This window comes from Orbicella franksi, chromosome 6, assembly GCF_964199315.1.
Source record: "Orbicella franksi chromosome 6, jaOrbFran1.1, whole genome shotgun sequence".
NCBI lineage: Eukaryota > Metazoa > Cnidaria > Anthozoa > Scleractinia > Merulinidae > Orbicella > Orbicella franksi.
Genome location: NC_138150.1, coordinates 15,596,431 through 15,617,789, shown reverse-complemented (window position 1 = coordinate 15,617,789; position 21,359 = coordinate 15,596,431). Strand labels below are relative to the sequence as shown.

At 38.5% G+C, this 21,359-nt stretch overlaps 3 protein-coding genes across 4 annotated transcripts; 1 reads left to right on the top strand and 2 right to left on the bottom strand.

Annotated features, from left to right (window-relative positions):
• On the bottom strand, window positions 1-5,167 carry LOC145489202 (uncharacterized). Its single transcript, XM_081468135.1, has 3 exons — window positions 2,411-5,167; window positions 1,131-1,766; window positions 1-570 (listed from the first exon to the last, which is right to left on the bottom strand). Exons 1-2 carry the CDS (start codon window positions 4,050-4,052, stop codon window positions 1,159-1,161), a joined length of 2,250 nt encoding a protein of 749 aa, XP_081324261.1. The 5' UTR covers window positions 4,053-5,167; the 3' UTR covers window positions 1-570; window positions 1,131-1,158.
• Window positions 5,168-5,260: 93 nt separating this feature from the next.
• LOC145489204 (uncharacterized) lies at window positions 5,261-7,159 on the bottom strand. Its single transcript, XM_081468138.1, has 3 exons — window positions 6,327-7,159; window positions 5,901-6,103; window positions 5,261-5,619 (listed from the first exon to the last, which is right to left on the bottom strand). The coding sequence occupies exons 1-3, from the start codon at window positions 7,077-7,079 to the stop codon at window positions 5,616-5,618; spliced, it is 960 nt and encodes a 319-aa protein (XP_081324264.1). The 5' UTR covers window positions 7,080-7,159; the 3' UTR covers window positions 5,261-5,615.
• Window positions 7,160-7,232: 73 nt separating this feature from the next.
• On the top strand, window positions 7,233-18,962 carry LOC145489203 (uncharacterized). Of its 2 annotated transcripts, XM_081468137.1 has the most exons (10): window positions 7,233-7,525; window positions 8,648-8,709; window positions 9,400-9,445; window positions 11,753-12,972; window positions 13,727-13,920; window positions 14,473-14,550; window positions 15,100-15,147; window positions 15,494-15,575; window positions 17,145-17,227; window positions 17,834-18,962. In XM_081468137.1, exons 1-10 carry the CDS (start codon window positions 7,287-7,289, stop codon window positions 17,879-17,881), a joined length of 2,100 nt encoding a protein of 699 aa, XP_081324263.1. In that variant the 5' UTR covers window positions 7,233-7,286; the 3' UTR covers window positions 17,882-18,962. The 2 variants fall into 2 exon arrangements, with proteins under 2 accessions (XP_081324263.1, XP_081324262.1); XM_081468136.1 differs by lacking the exon at window positions 17,834-18,962 and having other exon boundaries at window positions 17,145-17,296.
• Window positions 18,963-21,359: the final 2,397 nt, after the last annotated feature.

Here is a 21,359-nt window from a genome sequence, read left to right as displayed (position 1 = left end):
TAACCAATTTAGTTTGTTTCTTTTATTTCTTTAACAATGTTTGCTATGAAGAGTTACATCCCCAAACTTACTGGGCAGGGAACTATTACCAGAAATTTGATGCTTCTGCTTCATTGAAAAGCAGCGTACATTCACATAACAATCATTGGCAACAATAAAATTACAGTCCTCAGTTCTGTCATAATAGAACTTACATTAGCTTGAAAAAATAGGTACCAACATTACCATATAACTGATCAAGTAACATCAAAAGGACTAATTTAATGGTCTGCACTGTAATAAAAAAAACTACAGACAGCATCAAAGCTGTACATTTATTCATGACAACACGGTAATAACATAAGGTGGCAGACTTACTTCTGCCTGCACTTACAAACAATATAGTGTTTATGGAGAATACAGTGTCAAGTTCAATACCCTGTAACATTGTACACGTTTTTATCTCTTAGGCAAGGTCTCCAAAAATTCCCAGAGTTATTGTGTGCTTCACCGTGCAAAAAGCATCCTTTCATCTTACACCGGTAACCTTCAACGCAGACCTTGGCTCACTGTGATGTCTTCAACACCAGTCTAAGATATAAAATAAATGCATTTGCAAAGATTTTGGCAAATACAACTTACTTGAAAAAAGTACTAGATGGGCAGTGCATAGATACAAGCAAAATCTCTAATTTACTGTAGTTTGTGTAATAACATTTTGTTTTTGAGCTGACAAATAGAGGATATTACATGGCTTGGCAGAGATTTTCTCCTTGAGTGTTCAAAAATATTGTGTGGAAATACTTTTCAAGACAAGAAGAGAAATTCTGTATCTCCAAAAAGGTATGTAATGTCCTATTTATTATTATAAACACTGATGAAATACCACAGCATTTCACTTTCAATGCTAAAGGAACAAAGGCCAATGCTTGTCATGGCCAGTTACGGCCAGCACAGGTGTCAATGGGTTAAAAAGTTTTTTTACGTACTTGTCTCCAATCAGTTATAAAAACTTATGTGAGAATCCCCCCACACTGTAATAACAGTCAGTTGATAGGAGAACAAGTACACTATTTTGAACAACATGGCCAAGCAGGTGTCCTAAGGACAGCCTTTATCACTCATTACAGCTTTTTCCTTGCATCTCTCACCTTTAGCAATGTGACAGATTCAAGTGGCTCAAGACTCCATTGCACCATCTTCATCAGCATCATCAAACTGCCCAGTATCTGCCGGGCTTGGTGGCTGTACTTTGCATGGAGGTGGCAAGGAAGAAGAATATATAGCTGATTCATAGTTTGCAGTCTTGGTGAAAGCTTGAGAAGCAGGGGGATAACAGTACAGCAAGTTTTGCAGCTGGTTTTGAAAGTACACTTTGTTATAGCTCCTTTCTTTAAATGTTTCCAGCACAAGATTATAGGCCAAGGAATCTTGTATTTCCTTATCCCAATCTTCAGTCGTGTCCATGTTGTTTGATGGAGGGTCATCTGAGAGAGAACTTTCCATCTTCAGCCCTTTTGACTGAGGTCCTTCTGAGTCAACACTGTTGGATGGAATCTCATTTGCCATGTTTCTAATGGCATCTGCTTGATCTTTCAGCTCATTCAAAATCTCAATGTGAGATTCATTGTCAGGGAAAGCATCAGCATCTTCAAATATGTTACTGTAGAGGTTTTTGGAATGTTCAAGAAGGATGTCTCCTTCTTGAGGTTGGGACACTGAAGACGAATTTGGGATGAATTCTCTCATAGCTTGTTCTTTGACTTTAGCCTCCCTCTCGTCTGGGCCTAGCAAGACAGGTTTACATTAATGCTATTGTCATTTGTACTATTTTAGGATTGGGTAGCTGCACTGCAGAGCAGTGCTACAGTGTTTGCAGAGCTTCAAAAAACTTGAATTCCAGCTCACCCTTGGGACAAGTAGCTCTCAAATTTTGCTTGTTCTGGACAAGTCTTAGTTGCTCTTTTAATAACTTAGTTGGCGGATGACTTGCTTGATCCCTTGCCCGTTGGGCAAGTGAGAATGAAAAGTTACTTGTCCAGAAAGAAAATGTACTTGTCCAGGACACAGGGATGGCACTCTTGTCGAGACCTGGTTTGTACATGAAGAACGAGTAAATTGATTTGATTTTTGTCACACAGCATATCAGCACATATTTGAAACAGAAATAGATTTTATTGCCTTTATAATGCATGCTTCCGCATCCTATTAGTTGCCTTTCTCATTCCAGGTCCACTTAATTAGTATCTATGCAACTTAGGCAGACAAGGGTTTACATAGAGGATATTACATGGTGGTGCATGTGAAAAAATGAACTCTATTACTGAGTGGTAAAATATTATTAGGGAAAATAAAATCCATCTCTTCAAGCCACCACATTCAAATAATTGATGTGTTTCCTACATTTTGTGTGAAACTCTTTATGACTAACCTTTGTGTGACTTCCATATGGACAAGCTCCTTTTCATGGCATATTCCAATGCTGCTTCACTAAAATTTGTCTCCTCCCCATCCTCACCTGTGTCAGTTTCATCTTCACTAGCTCCGTCATCTACCTCATTTAATATCTCAATTGTCGTCACCTTGTCTGGCTCAATATAATCTTCCCTCAACTTTCCACGCCAATTGTCTTTAAGATTAAGATCTTTCTCTGGATATTTGACCTGCTTTGTCAACTTAGGAACTTTTTCCGCTCTCAGTTTAAACTTGTTCTTATCCAAGTCAAGTCTCAGAAGTTTTTTGAGATTTAGGAGTTCCTTTGGAATCTTTGTGAGTTCATTGTGGAACAAATCCAGGGTTTGAAGGTTGATCAAATTTGCAAATGAACTGGGAAGTTCTTTGAGATAGTTGTTGTTCAACCTCAACTCAATGAGACTGGTGAGGTTGCCAAAGTTTTCAGGAAGTGTTTGCAAGTAGTTTTGTGACAACTGAAGGTACCAGAGCTTGGTAAGTAAACAAAATGAGGGAGGTAGGCTTTGTAAACGATTTTGCCCAAAATCAACCCATTCCAAATTAATCAGTGAGCCAAAGTTTTCTGGCAATTCAACTAGCTGATTCTCGTCTAAATGCAGTTTTTGTAGGTTAACCATCCAGCCAAAACTACTTGGCAAAGTAAAAAGCCTGTTTCCATTCTGGAAAGCCCTCCTTTCAAGTTCACAAATAGTGCTTCCAAGTTGTAACTTCTCTAGCTTTTTCAGTTCTCCCATAGTTTCTGGCAAGTTTGAAATGTTATTTGCTGAGAGATCAAGTGTCTTCAATGACTTACCAGACACAGTTCCAAAGGAATCTGGCAGGGGACTCCCTAACAACTCATTATCAGCAATCCCCAGATTCTCAATGCTTAACAAATTTCCAAACCAGGATGGCAATATCTTAAGATAATTTTTGTCAACAAAGAGACTTTCAATAACTTCTGCAGACTGAAACTTTTCTGGTAAATTTTCAATGCTGTTACCACTCAAGTCAAATGTCTTCAAACAAGGGAGATTCCCTAGTGATTCAGGCAAGTCTGACAGTTCGTTGTGGCTCAAGTTGAAAATCTCCAGTTTGCTCAACGCTCCAGTATCATCTGGAAGGCTTGTAAGATTATTGTCTCCCAACTCGAGCACCTTTAAATTCTTCATGCAACTGAAAGAATGGGGCAGGTTCCTTAAGTTGTTCTCGTCCAACCGCAGTTCCAGCAGGCATTCCCCGAATCCTTCCTTCCAGGATTCGATTCCATTGCCAATGGCGTCCAGAATTTTCAAATGCTGGAGCTTTGACAAAAACACAGGCAATTCGTGAAGGCAGTTCTCGTTTAAGTGAAGTGACTCCAAATTTTCCAGTTCTTTCATCGTATCTGGAAGCTCTTGCAGCTGGTTTCCTGTAGCAGATAACACTTTCAATGACGATAAATAGGAGATTTCCTTCGGCAAGAACTTCAAGTCGTTGTAGTCGAGATTTAGAATAGTGACATATTGAAAAGTTTTTGAGAGAATTTCACAAGGAAACGTGTCGAGATCTAAAGAAGACAGCTCTAAACTGGTTCCTTCATTCAAAGCAGCCGTTTGTACGATTTTCTTCGCCTCTTCCATCGTTATATTTGGCAGCCAAACTTGACAGAACACACGTGTTTTGAATGAACCAAGGAGCCTCGTTTTGGTAAACGCGCCTTGTTGTTGATGGGGAAGGAGCGGGGAGAGGGAAGGGAGGTATCAAGCTTTTGTCCCTCTGAGGCCCTGCATTTTTCTGTTAAACTTACAATGTCTGGGAATAAACTATCACAAAAAAGTACACCTTTTGAAATTCACTTTGAAAACCAGTTCAGTGCTCAGAAATCATGTGTTAAAATAATGCTCTTCTATAAAGCTGAATCACATAAGGAAGTCTTAAAAAGACTTGAAAGGTCTTTAAAGGGGAAGGCAGAGACGGATTTGGCCAGCGTGTTTACATCCTTGGTGCCACCAAATTCAGACCATGTGATAATTCATTTGGGAGCCAGGTTACAATAGTGTAATTTATCACACGCAACTGATTTGCATGCATGTATAGTACAAACGGAACAATTATTGTAACCTGCCAAATGAATCATGACATGATCTGAATTGGGCGATAAGGATGTGAACATGCTAGCCGAATCTGTATATTGACAGGTAACAACAGATCACATAAATTTTGGTGATCAAATCAGACAAATCATTATTGTGTAGTTTCAGAAATTTCCATACCTCCCCTACAGAAGAGATTTTTTCTTAGACCCTCTCCCCACCCCTCTGAAAATTCTAAATAAGCTTCATACATTTCTCTAAATTTTTTGGTCTTAGAGAGCTCTACACCCCAGGAAAAATTCCAATCACTTCTGTGAAGGGAGTATGGATATTTTTGTCTTGGAACTCTACCTCTATATAATTTTTGAGCAACACATCTGTTGGGGAAGTATCAGCAGCATGGATGCTACTGTAAGCTTATGAGAATGAAGACAGCTGGAAGGGCGTGTTTAAAACACAAAATGACACTATGGTTATACTAAATAGCACTTTGGTTAGCTTAAATATCACTGACTTGGCAGTGGTTACCTCTCAGTAATCATAAGCGTTAACCCTTACAGACATCTGTATATTTCCACATTGACTCTTACCCGTAATAGCATTTTATCATTTTGCCCTCTCATGTTTTAAGCACAGCAGGACATGCCACATGTATGAAGAGTCATCAAAAATACATCTAAATGATGAAGCAATAAAATTCTTCACAGATTATTTTAGCTGAAAAAAATTTTATTTCTTTATATTCTTGATAAAAAATTTCTTTATCAATAAATTTTAATGTACCAGTAGCTATTTTTGAGTCAATAGGCCCTCTATTTGCATGACACTGGTTATCAAGCTTTCTGAGTATCAATATTTTACAGTGGCTGGAAACTTGATTTTAGAAAATTAAGCAAACTTCTTGTTCCTTGGTGACCAAAGGATGATTCATTGTGTCATCATGTAATTAACACTTTCTCCGTCATAAATTGTCAAGCAATATCAGTCATCACTGCCATGCATTTTCTATCTTCATCAATTTCACCATCATCATCAGCGCTGCCATTTTCATAGTTGTTGTCTTCATCACCATCATCAAAATAACCGCTTCGCCCAAACCAAAACCCAGCATTACCTATGAAAATAAAATTCAAAATCAACCATCTTCAAATATTTATTTAAACCTCAAATTTATGTCTTTCTCTTTCCTTACAAACCAAACAATATTGGCAATAAACAATTCAAAAAGGTGTTGGCCGCCTTTGTCTGGCCTGAGGAACATGGAATGGTATATCAGGTGACGCAGCATGACCTTAGCTAGCAAGCTTTTTTCATGAGAAGGCAAATGACCACTCAGAGAAAATCTCCAAGACTAATTTCTGCATTGGTTCTAGCAACACCAAAATCATCACTCACATTCTATATTCAGTAGAATGTTTCCAAGCAGAGGCATTTCCCTCACACAGAGCTTTAACAGCTCTTCTGTACGCTTCATCTGGTGTAAATCCCACCAGCTTAGTTCCATAAAGTTTGACACCTTCCTTTGCTACCAATTCTCCCACTCTAGTTTCTATGACTTCTGGACTTGTGTACTGAAAATGTCCCTCACTAGAAAGTTCCTGCAACCATAGTACAATTAACACCATTAACAAATAGACACTTAAACTGTTTGCATTTCTAACATCTGCGTATTTAAGCAGGTTAATGTAAGGGAAAAAGTAGCCTTGTAGCCCAATGGAAACAGACAGATTTCTGACTTTTGTTTCATGCTGCTGATTGGCTCCCAAGCCAGAAATCCGTCTGTGTTTGCAAGCTACATTCTCATGGTTATGTAAGAACTACCTTTGAAGCTTCAACATTACAAGCAATTTCAACTCTTCCCTCATGCTTGAACGCCATTGACTGCACCCCAGCTAGACCACCAGGAGATGATGCACGAATCGCACTGGCAATTTCCCTTCCAAGCCCCAGATCTTGACTGTCTATAGTGACATTGCAATTAGTTACGTATGGAATAGCACCAACCCCTGTACAACCATACCTCTGGGAGGGAGGGGTCCCAAGATCCCACCCTACCCTACTGAAATCCATACCATGTTGACCATAGTACCAGTTGACTGCTTTGCGTCGCTCAACCAGTCCCCTTACTAAAGGCTGATCAGCGTGACCAAACAAGAACACAGAGGTGCCTTTAATGTTGTTAACAAGGCGTCTTCCAAGGTTTAAGGCTATGTTCCCACAATCTGCAAGAGACACACTGGTGGTTATGGTATGGATAGGGATGAGATCCACAGATCCCAGCCTGGGATGCCCACCAGTATGCTTTCCCAAGTCTATTTCTCTGTAAGCAACTTGACAGGCTCGGAAGACACTTTCCTCTATGTTTTCCACTGGTGCTGCTATAGTGATCACAGATCTGTTGTAGTCATAGTCTGAGAAAATGTTCAAAACTGTTGACGAGCATTTGAGGCTTTTCGACTTGGAAGGGAAATTGATTGCTGCATTAGCCACAGATTCCACTATGCCCTTGTTTCGTGCTTCGGAAATGTTCAATAGACAAGCCACAAGACGGAAAGATGGGACACTGTTGGTCATCTCTGGTACAAAAGGGAAACGAAGACAAGCAGATACGGTGATTCCAAGGACTGATACTATTGGCTGTTTTATTTTCGCGGGTAAAATAAGCCAATCACGAGGCTCGGAATAAAATCTGCAATGATTGTGGTCAGCAGTAGACGATATAAAAACAATGGCGGTCGAAGCTGCGAAAAAACCTTGAAAACTTTGTAGCGGTTTGTGAAGATGTCTTTCATTCGAATACGTCTTACTTTTCAGCGTGCTCTGCCTCTAAAAGAGGTCAAGAACTGTTGGTTCCTTGTGGATACCTCCACTTGTAGCACGATCGCCGATTTAGAGTATTTGATAAAGAAGAGATTCATAGCGCTTTCCAAGAGCTGGAGCTCAGTGGACCTGTTTCTGGAGGACTACCTCCTACCTTCACAAGAGAAGATAGAGATTATTCAAAATAATGACAACATACGGTGAGTATTCTCCTGGCCTTACTTTTTTAAGTAATGCGACTCAAAATTTTGCTCAAATGTTCTTTGTTTGGATTAGACAGTAATAACTTTAATAAAGTCTTGTTCTACTTTATTTGCAATGAAATGTACAGTAGGCTTACGATTTAGTTACCTACAATCCCGAGTTGCATGATTTAGCTGATTGGTGTTCAGTCAGTGATGAATACGAAAAATGTAGAAATGGTGAGCTGAAGTAGGAAGTACTGGTAGTAATCAAAGATTAGAGCAGTGCGTTCACGCGCGTACTTTGCATGTTTGGTCTACTTCTGTCGCGTTCAAATGGCTCGATAGAAATAACGTTTGATCGAAATAACGATCCGCACGTGAAGTTGAAGCCTGCAGTAAAAGTGTTTTAATTAATTAATTATTAACTTGTACTGGACAAAATAATTTCCAGGAATTTGAACTGTTGGTGACACTTAGAATTCAATTTCAGATCGCCAACACTTGTAACAAACATTTCTTGAGAAAATAAAGTTTTGACCAGCGACCCTGCAAGACAGCACGTTGCCAAATGTTTTTAAATTTTGTGTTTGTATTTGTTTACATTTCTCAAATTTACATATTGTTTTCACAAATGAAAAAGGTGAATTAACCATTCTGACCACAAAACATGGCCTTTTGGCTAGTTACACAACACGGAAAGTTTGTTTCCTGACAACCAATTATGGCCACAATGGATTTGCTGAGCTACAAATCAGAAAAACTATTTTCTGACCACTAATCTGAGGGTAATCATTGTCATTTGCCGAACTACACGGAAGATTTGTTTTCTTACCACAACTCATGGCCATTTGCTGTCGCCGAGCTACAAGACATTCTTTCCTGACGACTCAGGCTTTAGTTACTTGTTGTTGAAGACTAGCAGGTCAAAATACATGCAGCTTTGCAAAAATCATACACACTTTGAATCTATACAGCGGGGGTTGTTGATTATACCCCCTCGACTCCTCAGAAAAATTAAAATCTTAGGCTCTCTAAGATGTTATTTTCACAACTCAAAACAGAACTTGCACAATGGTGATTATCGTTATCAGTGAACTAATTTAATTGATAGATTCAGTTGCTACTATTTATTTGTAGAGTGGAGGTTAGACAAATGATAATCAAGCAGGCAGGCAGAGAGGAGGACTGTGACGACCAAGGTGAGAGGAACTGACTGCTAAGTGTGCTTTCTGTTCTTTTAACTATAAGAACAATAAATACCATGAATTCTATTTGTGCCAAAACTTTTATTTTATATTTTAGAAAAAATAGGCAAAAACTGATTGGGATACAGGCACCTTTGGACTTGGGGGAGTGGTTACCTTCTTGCCTGAGAATATTGTATTATGCAATGCCAATTAAAAATATTTCAGAGCATTGTGTAACACTGAGATTGGTGAGTGTTAAATTGGAAACATACAAATGACCTCAAATTGCGGTAAAAACAGAAATGCTCATGATTATTATGATGTCTAATGGTTCTGTTATAATTCCAAACAATAATAGCTGTTTTGAAACCTTGCATACTCTATGACCTCGATCAATAGCCTAGTTGATTAAGTAAAATCAGAAACTTATATAAGAAAAAGTTATTTCTTCCTGATACAAGCACTACAATAAGAATTGTAAAATTTAAAACGGCTATATGTGGAGCCATTCAAAATGGCTCTTTTCAGAAGTGGCACAAAAATAAAAATCCATGTCCCTTCCACCCCCTCCCCAGCCCATATGCCTATGCAAAAATTATGATTAAAGATTGGGTTTCATATCAGTTTTTAAAAATAAAGTGTTACTTACAGTCTGATAGTTTAAATTAAACTGAAGTTGTTTTGTTTTATTTCTAATGACAGAAAGAGTGAAAAGGAGGAAACAGAACAAACGCTTGCCAGATGCAAGGTACTGGTATTTAAGTTTTGTTGTCCCTGTTTTAAATTTCAGTTTGAGTCCCTGTTGGCAATTAATTTGTGTTACAGATTAATAAGATATTGTGTAGAATAATGAGGAAAAATGTGCACCTTACAAAGTTGCTAATTCAAAGGCCTTCAGCCAACCCAGATCAAACATACTCCTTCAGTACCCCTTGTGAGCAGAGAGTGACATATTTATAAGCCAAATAATTTAATTTTGTTCGCATTTTAACTTCCCTTTCATTCAAAATGAGACAGAATTTTGGTTGATTACTGAAGCAGTGATATTTTAAGAATGTGATTTCCTTAACTTTCCAAAGTGATGATCCCAATAAATTGTTAATGACTTTTTTTGGCCTTTTCTATTTTTTATTCATGCATTTTGTAACTGCCTCAGAAATTACCAAAATCCCTTACCCCTTTTTGGTATTAAGAAAATCTTAAGAGGGTCTTGAAAGATAAGTGACAAAGATGACAGGACAGCTCTGTCCAATCGTCAACACATTCAGATTCTTTCATGCTTATTGCATGAAGTTCCAGTTAAAAGTAATTCTTCTTGTGCCTTGCCAAAATCTGTAGAGGAACATTTCCACAAAACATTTAACTTCTTTAATTTGTCATAAGAGTCCCTGTCCATAAAAATGGAAAATAACTCGGCAAGGATCGAAAATTTGATTTCGCTCATATTTTTATGGTAGACAGGCTAGGGCATGACAAAAACTACTGGATAGTTTTTTTGGCAAAATATCCTTTTATTTCAAAGAAATATGCAAATTACGAAATCCCGTTAAAATCGTCATTTGACGCACCATTTTATTAAACAAGTTTGAGAGCCTCGGATGCAAAACCACATCATTCTTCCATCTTTAAAACACTCAAATATTTTTGTGCAATGTTTAAATGTGTACTGGGTTGATTTTAGGGAATGTTGCGTTGTCTTTTTGGGTGCACAATAATTAAATTTCGAAGACATGTATTTCATTCACTTAAAAGTACTTCGTGAATATAATTAAAACTTCTGCTTTATGTACGACGAATGGTGATAGAAACACGTCAAATCGGCTTTGGACCTGCCTCTTACAGCAAATGAGGTTAGAACATTTCGAAATTATCAGCTCTGTGTCTATTTCAACTTAACATAGGTCAAGTCATGTGGCGCATGCTAAAATATACGTCTAACCCATAAATTGAAATTTGACGATGGATGGTCAAATATTTGCATTTTCGATGTACTTTGAAAAGCCCACGCATCGCTCACAATCATTTGCCCAAAGAAATTTTTACAGGAATCTGTAGACCATCCTTCTGCAATTCAACCACCAGAAGCTTGGTCCATTTGAAGGTTTAGCACATGGTGAAAATTAATTACATTCACGAAGTACTTTTAAGTGAATGAAATACATGTCTTCGAAATTTAATTATTGTGCACCCAAAAAGACAACGCAACATTCCCTAAAATCAACCCAGTACACATTTAAACATTGCACAAAAATATTTGAGTGTTTTGAAGACGGAAGAATGGTGTGGTTTTGCATGCGAGGCTCTCAAACTTGTTTAATAAAATGGTGCGTCAAATGATGATTTTAACGGAATTTGGTAATTTGCATATTTCTTTGAAATAAAAGGATATTTTGCCAAAAAAACTATCCAGTAGTTTTTGTCATGCCCTAGCCTATCTACCATAAGAATATTAGCGAAATCGAATTTTCGACCCTTGCCACGAAATTAAGAATTTGTCTGATTTTTACAGGCAGGCACTCATAAGTGTTTCTATTAGAAATCTAAGATATGAAGACAATCAATCATTTATTTTAAGACATTTTGTTGAGGAGCTAAGAACTGGTTCAAAATATAAACGTGTATAAATGAGAACTATAGTAATTACAGCTAATAATATTATTCTATTCTAGCTAATAATGTTGTTCTATTTTAAAACAACTTAATAGATATAGAAAAATTAGCGATAAATGCATATAATACATAATTTGCTGATCCCTGCAAAAAAAGAAAAAAAAGTAAAAAAACTGTAAGATAGCTAAAAACGTGACAGAGAAGCTATAAGACATGTTTCAGACATGATTGATCATTGCAGTTATACACACAACTTGAGCAGTTGTGAAATTAAAGCCTGACAAAAATTCAAGGCTGAATGCGGTTCAAACCCATGACCTCTACGATACCAGTGCAGTTCTCTACCAACTGAGCTATCAAGCTAACTGGGAGCTGGTCACTCAGATATATAATCTTTCATATATTCACTGTTATAGAAATCTAAGATGTTATATTTGTCTTCCAGTAATAAATCAAAAAGGAAACAGGTTGATAACAGTGAAGAAGCTTTGAATGAAAGAAAGAAGAAAAGGATTAAGCCACCAGAAAATGGAGTACAAGATGTTAATAATACAGAACGGAATAACAAAGCCAAGAAGAAAAAAAAATCTACTAAAGATAGGAAAAACCCAGTTAAGGAACCAAAGATGGCAAAACAAGTGCATAAAAAACACAAACCAAATTTATCTACACATATGGTAACAAAAAACAACAATGTATCATCATTGGCACAAGAGGAGAGAAAATCCACAAAGACACTGGCATTAACAGGTGCTGTTAACTCTCAGCAGAGCAAATCAAGTAGACCTTCAAAAGAAAAATCCAACATGGAAGACAAACCTGGTAATCCATCTCAGAGAGTTTCATCTAAATCAAATGTTGGTAAAGGTAAAAGTAATTTAGAGCCTTTGAAAACAAATTCAAAGAAAAGCAAGACCAGTGCCAATGGCAAGGGAAAAGACCTTATCACTGGCAAAAAGACCATAAATGGCATTGTCACTGGCAAAAGAGCTGTAGATAGTGACACTTCTTCCTCTGAGAGTTCAATAGAATCATCGTCATCATCATCTAGCCCAACAGAATCATCCTCGGAGTCAACAGATGAATCAGGGCCATCAACTTCACACTCAAAAGTAAATGGTACAGTATCTCGAACAGCCAGTGCTGAGCTAATTAACAATGATAAATTGCCCATCCATGAAAGGTTAGAGAAGGATGTTCAGCATAAAATTGCAAAAGATTCATCTGTTAGAAAAACAGGAAAGGATGAGACTGGGGTATCTTTGAAATTACACACTAATAGCAAAGGAAATGGTGCAATTAGAGAATCTTCCTCATCATCAGAGTCATCCACTGATACTGACAAGTCTGCAGATGCAGTAAGAAAGGATACCAGGTCTTTGTCATCATCATCGTCATCGTCAAGTTCTTCTAGTGAAAGTGAGGAAGAGAAAGCAAAACTTGATGGCAACAAGGAAACTTCATCATCATTATTACATCCTGTGTTGTCATCACCATCATCACAATCATTTCCGTCACCTTCATTACTTCGGGGGATACAGATGCAGGAGACAAATGAGACATCTGCTAATCAGTCTCCCATCCACAGTATTACAGAAAAGATCAGTCTCTTTGGACAAAAGCAAGCTCAACAGAGCACAAGTAGAAGACAAAATAAAAAGCCAGGTAAAACAGTTTATCGACAGAAAATGTACTCAAAACACACTAGACTTTCTGGCTTGGATATTCTCGGATAACACATTTTACTCTTACATTGTTCACTTAAGAGAATAGAATGGGTACTGTCAAATTGTTGGGGAACCTTAAAGTGGATTAGAATCCCAAAAACGTTAGTCATACTGTCGTATCAAACTACCAGTCCCTTGCGGTTTTTCAAGTGACTTTCCTTGACTAATTAAAACCAAAGTAACAATGGTATCCACTACCCTAGGTACCAAACGTGTTTCTTGTGCTTTGTGAATTGATCAGCAAAGACACTTACTCTCACAGTGATTCTTTCCACCCAGGAATATGAATGGGTATCAGTAAATTGTTAGGGAAACCTCACAGAATGTTGGGCAGTAACCTGTAATGGACTAGCATCCTATCCAGGGAGGAGTAGCAATACTCCTCAGGGGGGATTCAGGATTTTTCTTACGAGGGTTGCACCACTGAGGAATGGCACATTTGACTGGTGAGCTAAACAAATTTTAATAGCAAATATGTCATCTCAGAGGGGGGTGTGCACCCCCTGCACCCTCCCCCTGGATCCACCCCTGCTCCTAGCCACTTCATACTACAGAAACAGGAGGAAAACACCTAGAGATATGAGCCAGTTGGTCTTAACAGGCTTTACATCCTGTATTTCCAAAGTCTCAAGCAAGCTCACCTAAGTCATAGTGGGATTGTCTGCTCACTTTCACCTTGTTTTGCCTTCTAGATTCTAGAAATTCAACAAGCCACATCAGGTTTGATTCAGAAGAGTCTGACGAAGAAACTGTTGAGGAGCAGCAAGAAGTTTGTTCCACGAAGGATATCACTGATGACTTTAATAGCACTCCACCATCTTCAAATATTTCAGCAAGTGAGCAAAACCATCAGGCAAGCTCGGAGAAAGCTGCAAGTGAATGTAAGGTAATGCAACACCTTTGTGATGACTGTGATAACATCTCGATGTCGAGCCATTTTTATGATCATAAAGTATGTGTGTATGGAAGTAATAAAGGATCCTTCAGGGAATCATGTAAGATCCTTGAAGATCTTCGAAGACACAGATGAAGAACCTAAATGATTGTTAAGAAAAAAGTATGAGATAAACATCAATTTTGAATGTCCTGAACTGGGAACAGGACACCATTTCGACGTACGTGAAGTCCTACAAGCAATGCGATGGTCTAACAATTTGCAGAGGTCATAGCGAAGGCGTTACACTCTTCCTTTGTTACGGTATCTCCAGACGCTGCATGTTGGTCTGCACAGGGTTTCTAACCCAGCGCTCACCTCTCTCTCCTAGACAGGCATACTAAAAGCGAGTGCTTCCATCATAGTACTTGCAGTTGACTATTCCCAACGACCACACCCTAACTGCTGCCTCCAAACTACTGACTGTTATATCCTTGATATTCTGAGAGGCGAAAAATGTCAGCCGTGTAAAACATGCAATGAATTTTCGTTATTTATTTGCAGGAACCACTCCAGCGTGATTACAGTCTTTGTACGCCACTTCATGGCCCGCCCAGAAGTAAGGATAAAATAGCCTACAAGGTCAGTAATATAGGCGTCGTAAATCTCTTCCCGCGAAACAAGCACCTTTCATGGTTGAAATTCCGTCTCTGATAATGTAATTTGTGATAATCTCAAATAAGCTTAAATTACTATTGCCGGCATGGAGCAGAGGGCTGTGGGCGGGTTCGAGGTACGCAGTGTTCCGCGGGATTAGAGATTGAAATTAGTCACCGTTAGCAGGGTGAGACATTCTACTACACTTAGTTTTCGAATCTTTGTAACATCTGTTGACATTTAATAAATGGCACAGAGGCTTGACTGTCCAACGCGCCCAATTCAATTACGATGTGTGCCCGAATGAGTAGTGGAGGCAAGATTTAACCTTTTCGACCTCCATGGTGCGATCTGTTGGTGCTTTTAAAGTCATCTTTAGGAATGAGTTTTTGAAGTTTCGTCTTTTATGCGCTATTGAAATAATTGTCTAGGTAAAGTAAACATTCAGTGAAGTATTTAAAGCTGTTGCTATGCACGTTTATCCTTGTTTGTTTATTATGTTGTTCATTGCTATGCTTACATTACTTTTCACAGGTTCTAGAATTATCAGCTTCCTACACACCGGAAGTCTCAAGTTACAAGGTGCGTTTGATCTGAAAGGTTTTGTTTTTGTTTTCCCTTTCCGTTTTCTGTTTTTAAAACCAGTTTAACCTGCTCTAACCAATCAGAGCAAACGTACTGTGCTTTCTAACCAATCAGGAGCCAAACAACTTGACTTGCGCGCCGTTTTCCCGCGCGTGACGCCGATTGCATGTGTCTCTTGAGATTTCATTGGTTCGCTACCTTGGCTTTTGTGTGTTGTGATTAGTCAGTGTTTTCTTCTCGATTTGATAGCATTCATTAAAAGACCACTCCATCCCTCCAGCACTCCATATGCAGTAAATGCCCCCCTGCTTATTCTCCTTGTTTGTTTGTTTTTGCTTCACAGGAGGGTACTGTTGTCGATTTTGACGCAAGCAGTGGAGCCATAACGATAGAACTTTCAAAGGAGTCGCTGAAAAAGACGCGAGGTACACTTGCTGTTGTTACTGTATCATGCCGGTTTCGAAACAAAGTTTGTTTTCCACTGTGCCCGGACTGTAGCCTTCGCTCTGCTTTTGGTAGCCTATGATAGTAGGTCACGAAAAAATGGCAGCTTTCGACTTCGCCTCGCAATTATTATCATCCTCAAAAAACCTGCGGACAGTTAGCTAGGGTGGGGCTAAGAAGGAAACCGCCAAAAGTGCTCAAACAAAGAAACCTTTTACACATTTCTAACTTCTTCTTCCGTCGTAGAGGTATCTTTGTAGCACGCCATGTCGAGCGATTTGGCTCTTCTGTGTTCCTCTGTTCTTTGCCTCCTTCCACTAGACATTTATTTAGCGAATTTTTTCTTTTTTTCCGTTAAGGTATTTTCATTGATTTTCTTTGTCAGGAACTATCACTTCTGGGGTTAATTTTCTTTCTTTTGATTGATTTTGCCTTCCATTTGCGTCACTTTAACGTCGCGTTTTTTGCAAAAAACGACGTTCAGTAGAGCAGTTTTCAATCGGAGTGTCGTAAAACCAAATCATAGTAATAAACTCTGGCCAATCACAAATTACACAAACAGTCCAATGAGCCTTGGACAAAGTAAATACAGATTGTTTACCAGTTACCCCCAAAAATCCGGAAATTTCGGATGGAATGTAAATGAATTGTGCCTCCCCGAACGGAAATTTTCTCGGGGAAACAGGATTTCTTGAAAGGTTGACCAAAATTCCCAAACGGAATTTCCAAATGGAAAATGTGCGTTCCATTTGCCAGTTTTTACTAGTCCTAGGCCTTTTGGCTTGGATCGCCTTATCTTCCGGAAAAAAGCCGTGGAAATGGAACGAGCACATCCCCGTGGAAATTTCCATTCGGGATTTGGCGCGTCCTATTTACTACAACTGTCGACCAACCGCTTTTTCCGAGTAAATGGTATACAACCGTAGCTTTACGCCAAGCGCGGGAAAACGTGTACGCGCCAGTGACGATTGGTTCTGATCTGTCTTTTAATTTGATAACAAAGTAGCGCGAGTTTTCTTGTTTAAACCAAAGAATACGCGAATTACTTTTGACTCGCAAGTCAGTGAAAACCCCTCTAGTCTGATAAATCAAATTGCTGCAGTCTAAGCAAAAACAGGCGACTGGCGCTAAGTGAGATAACACGCTTAATTGACTAAACCAAGTCACCATTGGGTTTGTTTTTTCTCCTGGCCCGGGGGTTGTTCGAAAGCCGGTTAAGTTATAAACCGAAGTGTTAATTTTTCTTGTATAGAAATGCGTTTCGTTGCTTATTTGTTGTGTAGTTTGAGAATACACAAGCTTAAAACTGAAGGGCAAACAATATAATCAGAAAGCCTCATCAAAAAGTTACAAAACTGAAATCAAAATTCTTGCTTATCCTGGGTTAGCTTAATCGGACTTTGAACAACCTGGTGCTAGTGGTACTGGATACGGCAGCGCCTTCGCTATCTGTTAGAACCCTTTGCACGTGTTTCAGTTTGAGGTCAGCGTGTAGGGAAACCAACTTAAACTCGTCCATAAAAGTTTATATTTTCCTTCACCCTTTGTAGGTGATGGAAATATTACAGGAAAGTTTGAGTTGGTTTATGACGAAAGTGAAGAAAACGCGGACAATTTGGAAGAAGACCCTGAGGTAGGAGGTATTCTTGTGTTTTGTCGACGTATATGTTGCAGGCCTTACAAGTGAAAATTTATTTCATATTGTGATTCCATATTTCGATATTTTTTTGTTTCTTCTGTTGACTTTAAGAGCTTGACTTTGTTTATCAAGAAACGCCATTTAAAAAGAGCTCGCTCTTCTGGATTGCTGCCAGACACTGGCTTACAGTACGGAATCACCATATGTCTTCTTGGTATATCTAATAAACTTCAAATCTTCAAAGTCTTATGTACCACAAATATCACATTAGTTTCTAAAGAAACTATGATATTCGTTGCAAGCAGCAGCTCGTTTAATCCGCTACATTCATACATACATACCTTTTATTAACGTGTCTGGTCGCGCTAGCGCCAACGGCACTAACTGGGGACGATTTTGTTATTAACTTGAAAACTCTACTCCAGATCTTAAGAAATGCTCAGAGCCACAAAATTGGCTCGTTATAGTCGACTTCATTAAACCGGGATTACACTTGTTTTGTCTCGTCTCCAGTATTGATAAAAAGATCGCGGTCTTTGGGAGCGAGATTGCTGCGATGGTTAAATTGACGGTAATAGTTTTCATCTGATTTCCTTGCAGGTTGTCGTGCCGTGGAACGCAATGATAGATCCTGTTTTAATCGAGTAGGATAATTAGAAAATTTTCTCTTCACATGACTATGGCGCCTAACAGAATTCAACCACTGATGTGGCGTTTCTTCACGGCCGAGCAAGAGAGCGATAACTAGTACAGGAAGGTACTAGCGAGGGAGAAAACTCTGTTACAGAAAACATCGGTTTATATATTGTTCTACTTGAAAGGCAGATTGAAACTTCGAGACATTTATCACTAAGGTTTCCGTGTTAACGGCAAACCACGTTATTCTGACATCGGTACGTGGAATAAACAGAAATTTAGGATAAAAAGCTTTCTTGTAAATCACTTACGGGAAAGCCTACTTCTTGGCGTTGAAAACTCGTGTTGAGAACTCCGAAAGTGACCGTGGAGATTAGTCACATGACTTCTAGCGATTTGCCGTTTGGCATTTCCGCTGAAAACCTTGGTGCCAAATGTCACTAGTAATGAAGACCCTCAAACTATGAACACTTGGCTTTTTTCTGCATTTGTTTGTTGACTACACAATTAGGGCTCATGACATCAGACTAAAAGATAAGAATGAGGACCAGGCCAAACGGCGAACTTAACATGAGACGAACTAAGCTGAGCGAATTAAGTTTATCAGTGATAAGTTCGATGTTTGATCTCTTTTTATGTAAAGATCTCTCATCGGATAATCTTAATGCTCTGAAAATGTTAAGTGTTCATGGTTCGTGCTTCCTCTTTGTAAACGCTGGGAAAATGTTGAATAGCCTAAACTGTTAGTGAAGATTTTAATAAGCGATTTTATTCTCTTAAACTCAAGGAAACAGTTACTATTTCCCAAAATGTGATTAGGACCGCAAAAATAGTTATTAAGAGGCTGTCCGCGTAAGAACCGACCACTCGATTTTCGGCCGAAGACAGAATTTCATGTCCATATGATAAACAAAAATAGTAATAATTTGGCTTGTAATGCTATTTTTCAGTATTTCTGGTGATGATTTTCGAGGACGGTCCAAAACCGTTTTATAAATCGTTCTTTTTCGAGTCAAATTTTGGTGTTGCGCTGAAGGCGCTGAAAAATTACGCTTTTACTCAATTACAATAAAACTTACGGATGATTTTATTTCATGTTTCGTGTTTTGATTAACGTTAAAATATTTGAAATCAGGCTTAAGAAAAATTAATTATGAATTTTTGAAAATGCACCACAAAGAGCTTTCGCAAAATTTAAGCGGACATGATGCTGGTTGAAGGAGTGTTTCTCAAATCTCAAAAGTATATCGTTATCTGGAGCCCTGACCAATATCCATGTTTAGTGCTAGGGCTAGTGTACCGGGAACAGGAAAAAAGACTTTGGACACTACTCTAGTAACCTTTTTGAACTACAGGGGTTCGACCAACACAGCTAATACTCAGCCGCGAAAGCGTGCGTGACACAATTTTGCACCGCTTATTGTTCCTAAGTTTCCCACTTAAATTTTTAAGTTTCCCGCATAAAATAATATTACCTTGAAGGAAATATTCTCAAAACGTGCTCTTTGCTCGGGATAAGGCGTGATAGCCTTAAATTCACCAAAGGTTCCTCCAAAAGTGGAAATAAAAGCTAAAACGAACGGCTGGCGCGTGAGTTGGGTCTGTTGCGTAAATAATTCCAAATGTTAGCAACGTTTTCAAAAAACTTAACCCTTCAAGAGGCATTTGAAACCGTTGCACGGATAAATGAAGAGCCAAAAAGAACGGAATTCGAAGGTGCATTTTGCAAAAAAATTCAAACTGCTGGTCGATAGATTTTCATTTTTTCGCTAAACGTAGAAACAATTAGCGCGAACGTGCCAGTACTTACCCAGGGTAAAACGATGAGCAGGACAAACCGTCAAATTCTTAACCTGTTCTCCTAAGAGCTCTACGAAACTCGCTCCTGCCAGGATTAGATACTTTTCACAAACATTTTCTGTTGACAAGTGCACGTGGTGATTTTGAATTTGCGAACTGATATCGCTTTTGCAGCTGTTTCGGGCTACACAATCTGTAAAAATCCACGACTACTTCCGCACTTACCACCTGTAACTGCAGAGAAGGAACACAATACCACCATTGCAAACACCAAAAATAACGCAAAGCGCAAAAACTAAATTTTTTATCTCTAGCGTAAACTGAGTGACGGCTGTCTACAATTTGCCTATAAAGTTAAATTTAGCACAAAGGGCTACGCTAAAATAGCAATTCGAAAAGAATATTGAACCAAAAAAGACAAAGCTTGAAAGCAATGTCTAAAATCGCAAAATACGTTGTAGTACCCGGGATTTGGTCTCGCTTTTTAACGTGCAATGCAAAATAAACGAAAAGTGGATAAGCTTTAAGGAGAGCTGCCAAAAAAACTTTTCCGCGTCTTGGCCGACTGAAATCTACATCCTCCTATCTGTACAACTGAGGTATATTCGCGGTACATCATTATTATTTTTGGCACTTAGTCATATAACTTAAGCTTTTACTTGTTAAATATATTAAATATGGTGTTTTTTCATAGTCCAAACCTTATGTTGACCCAATTTCAGCACGTTTTGAAAAGGCTATCTTTAAAACGGGGAACGGGGAATCTTTAAAATGAGGAATCTTTAAAAGCGGGAATCTTTAAAATGGGGAATCTTTAAAAGCGGGAATCTTTAAAATGGGGAATCTTTAAAAGCGGGAATCTTTAAAATGGGGAATCTTTAAAAGCGGGAATCTTTAAAACGGGGAATCTTTAAAAGCGGGAATCTTTAAAATGGGGAATCTCTAAAATGGGGAATCTCTAAAATGGGGAATCTCTAAAATGGGGAATCTCTAAAATGGGGAATCTCTAAAATGGGGAATCTCTAAAATGGGGAATCTCTAAAATGGGGAATCTTTAAAAGCGGGAATCTTTAAAACGGGGAATCTTTAAAATGGGGAATCTTTAAAATGGGGAATCTTTAAAATGGGGAATCTTTAAAATGGGGAATCTTTAAAATGGGGAATCTTTAAAATGGGGAATCTTTAAAAGCGGGAATCTTTAAAATGGGGAATCTTTAAAAGCGGGAATCTTTAAAATGGGAATCTTTATTAAAAGCGGGTGATTTCTTGTCAACCACTATTTTGACTTTCCGTCCTTGTTCCTGGTTTTTGTGATAAAAACGGCTTCAAACGACTATCACATCTTGTTCGCCGAGATCATTCCACTTAAACTGTGGAAGACCTTCAGAGCGACCGATTCTTTCTTCTTTAAAGTGAATGCAATGGGCACTTTGAAATTGTCTTCGCATGACTGCATGGCGTAGAAAGAGGTATCATTAAGCACGCAATGACGGATTATACGCGAAATTCGCCGTCACATCGTTCGGGCATCGAGCATCGAATTGCTTTATTGCCGGTTTTCAGTGTCATGCAATTCAAAATAAGCAAAATAAAAAGCAAAACAGTTCAAACGATAAAGTCCAGAATCTTGAAGAGAAAGAAGGTAAATATGCAATGATTTTCGCTAAGATTCAGGTCACAGCAATGTTTC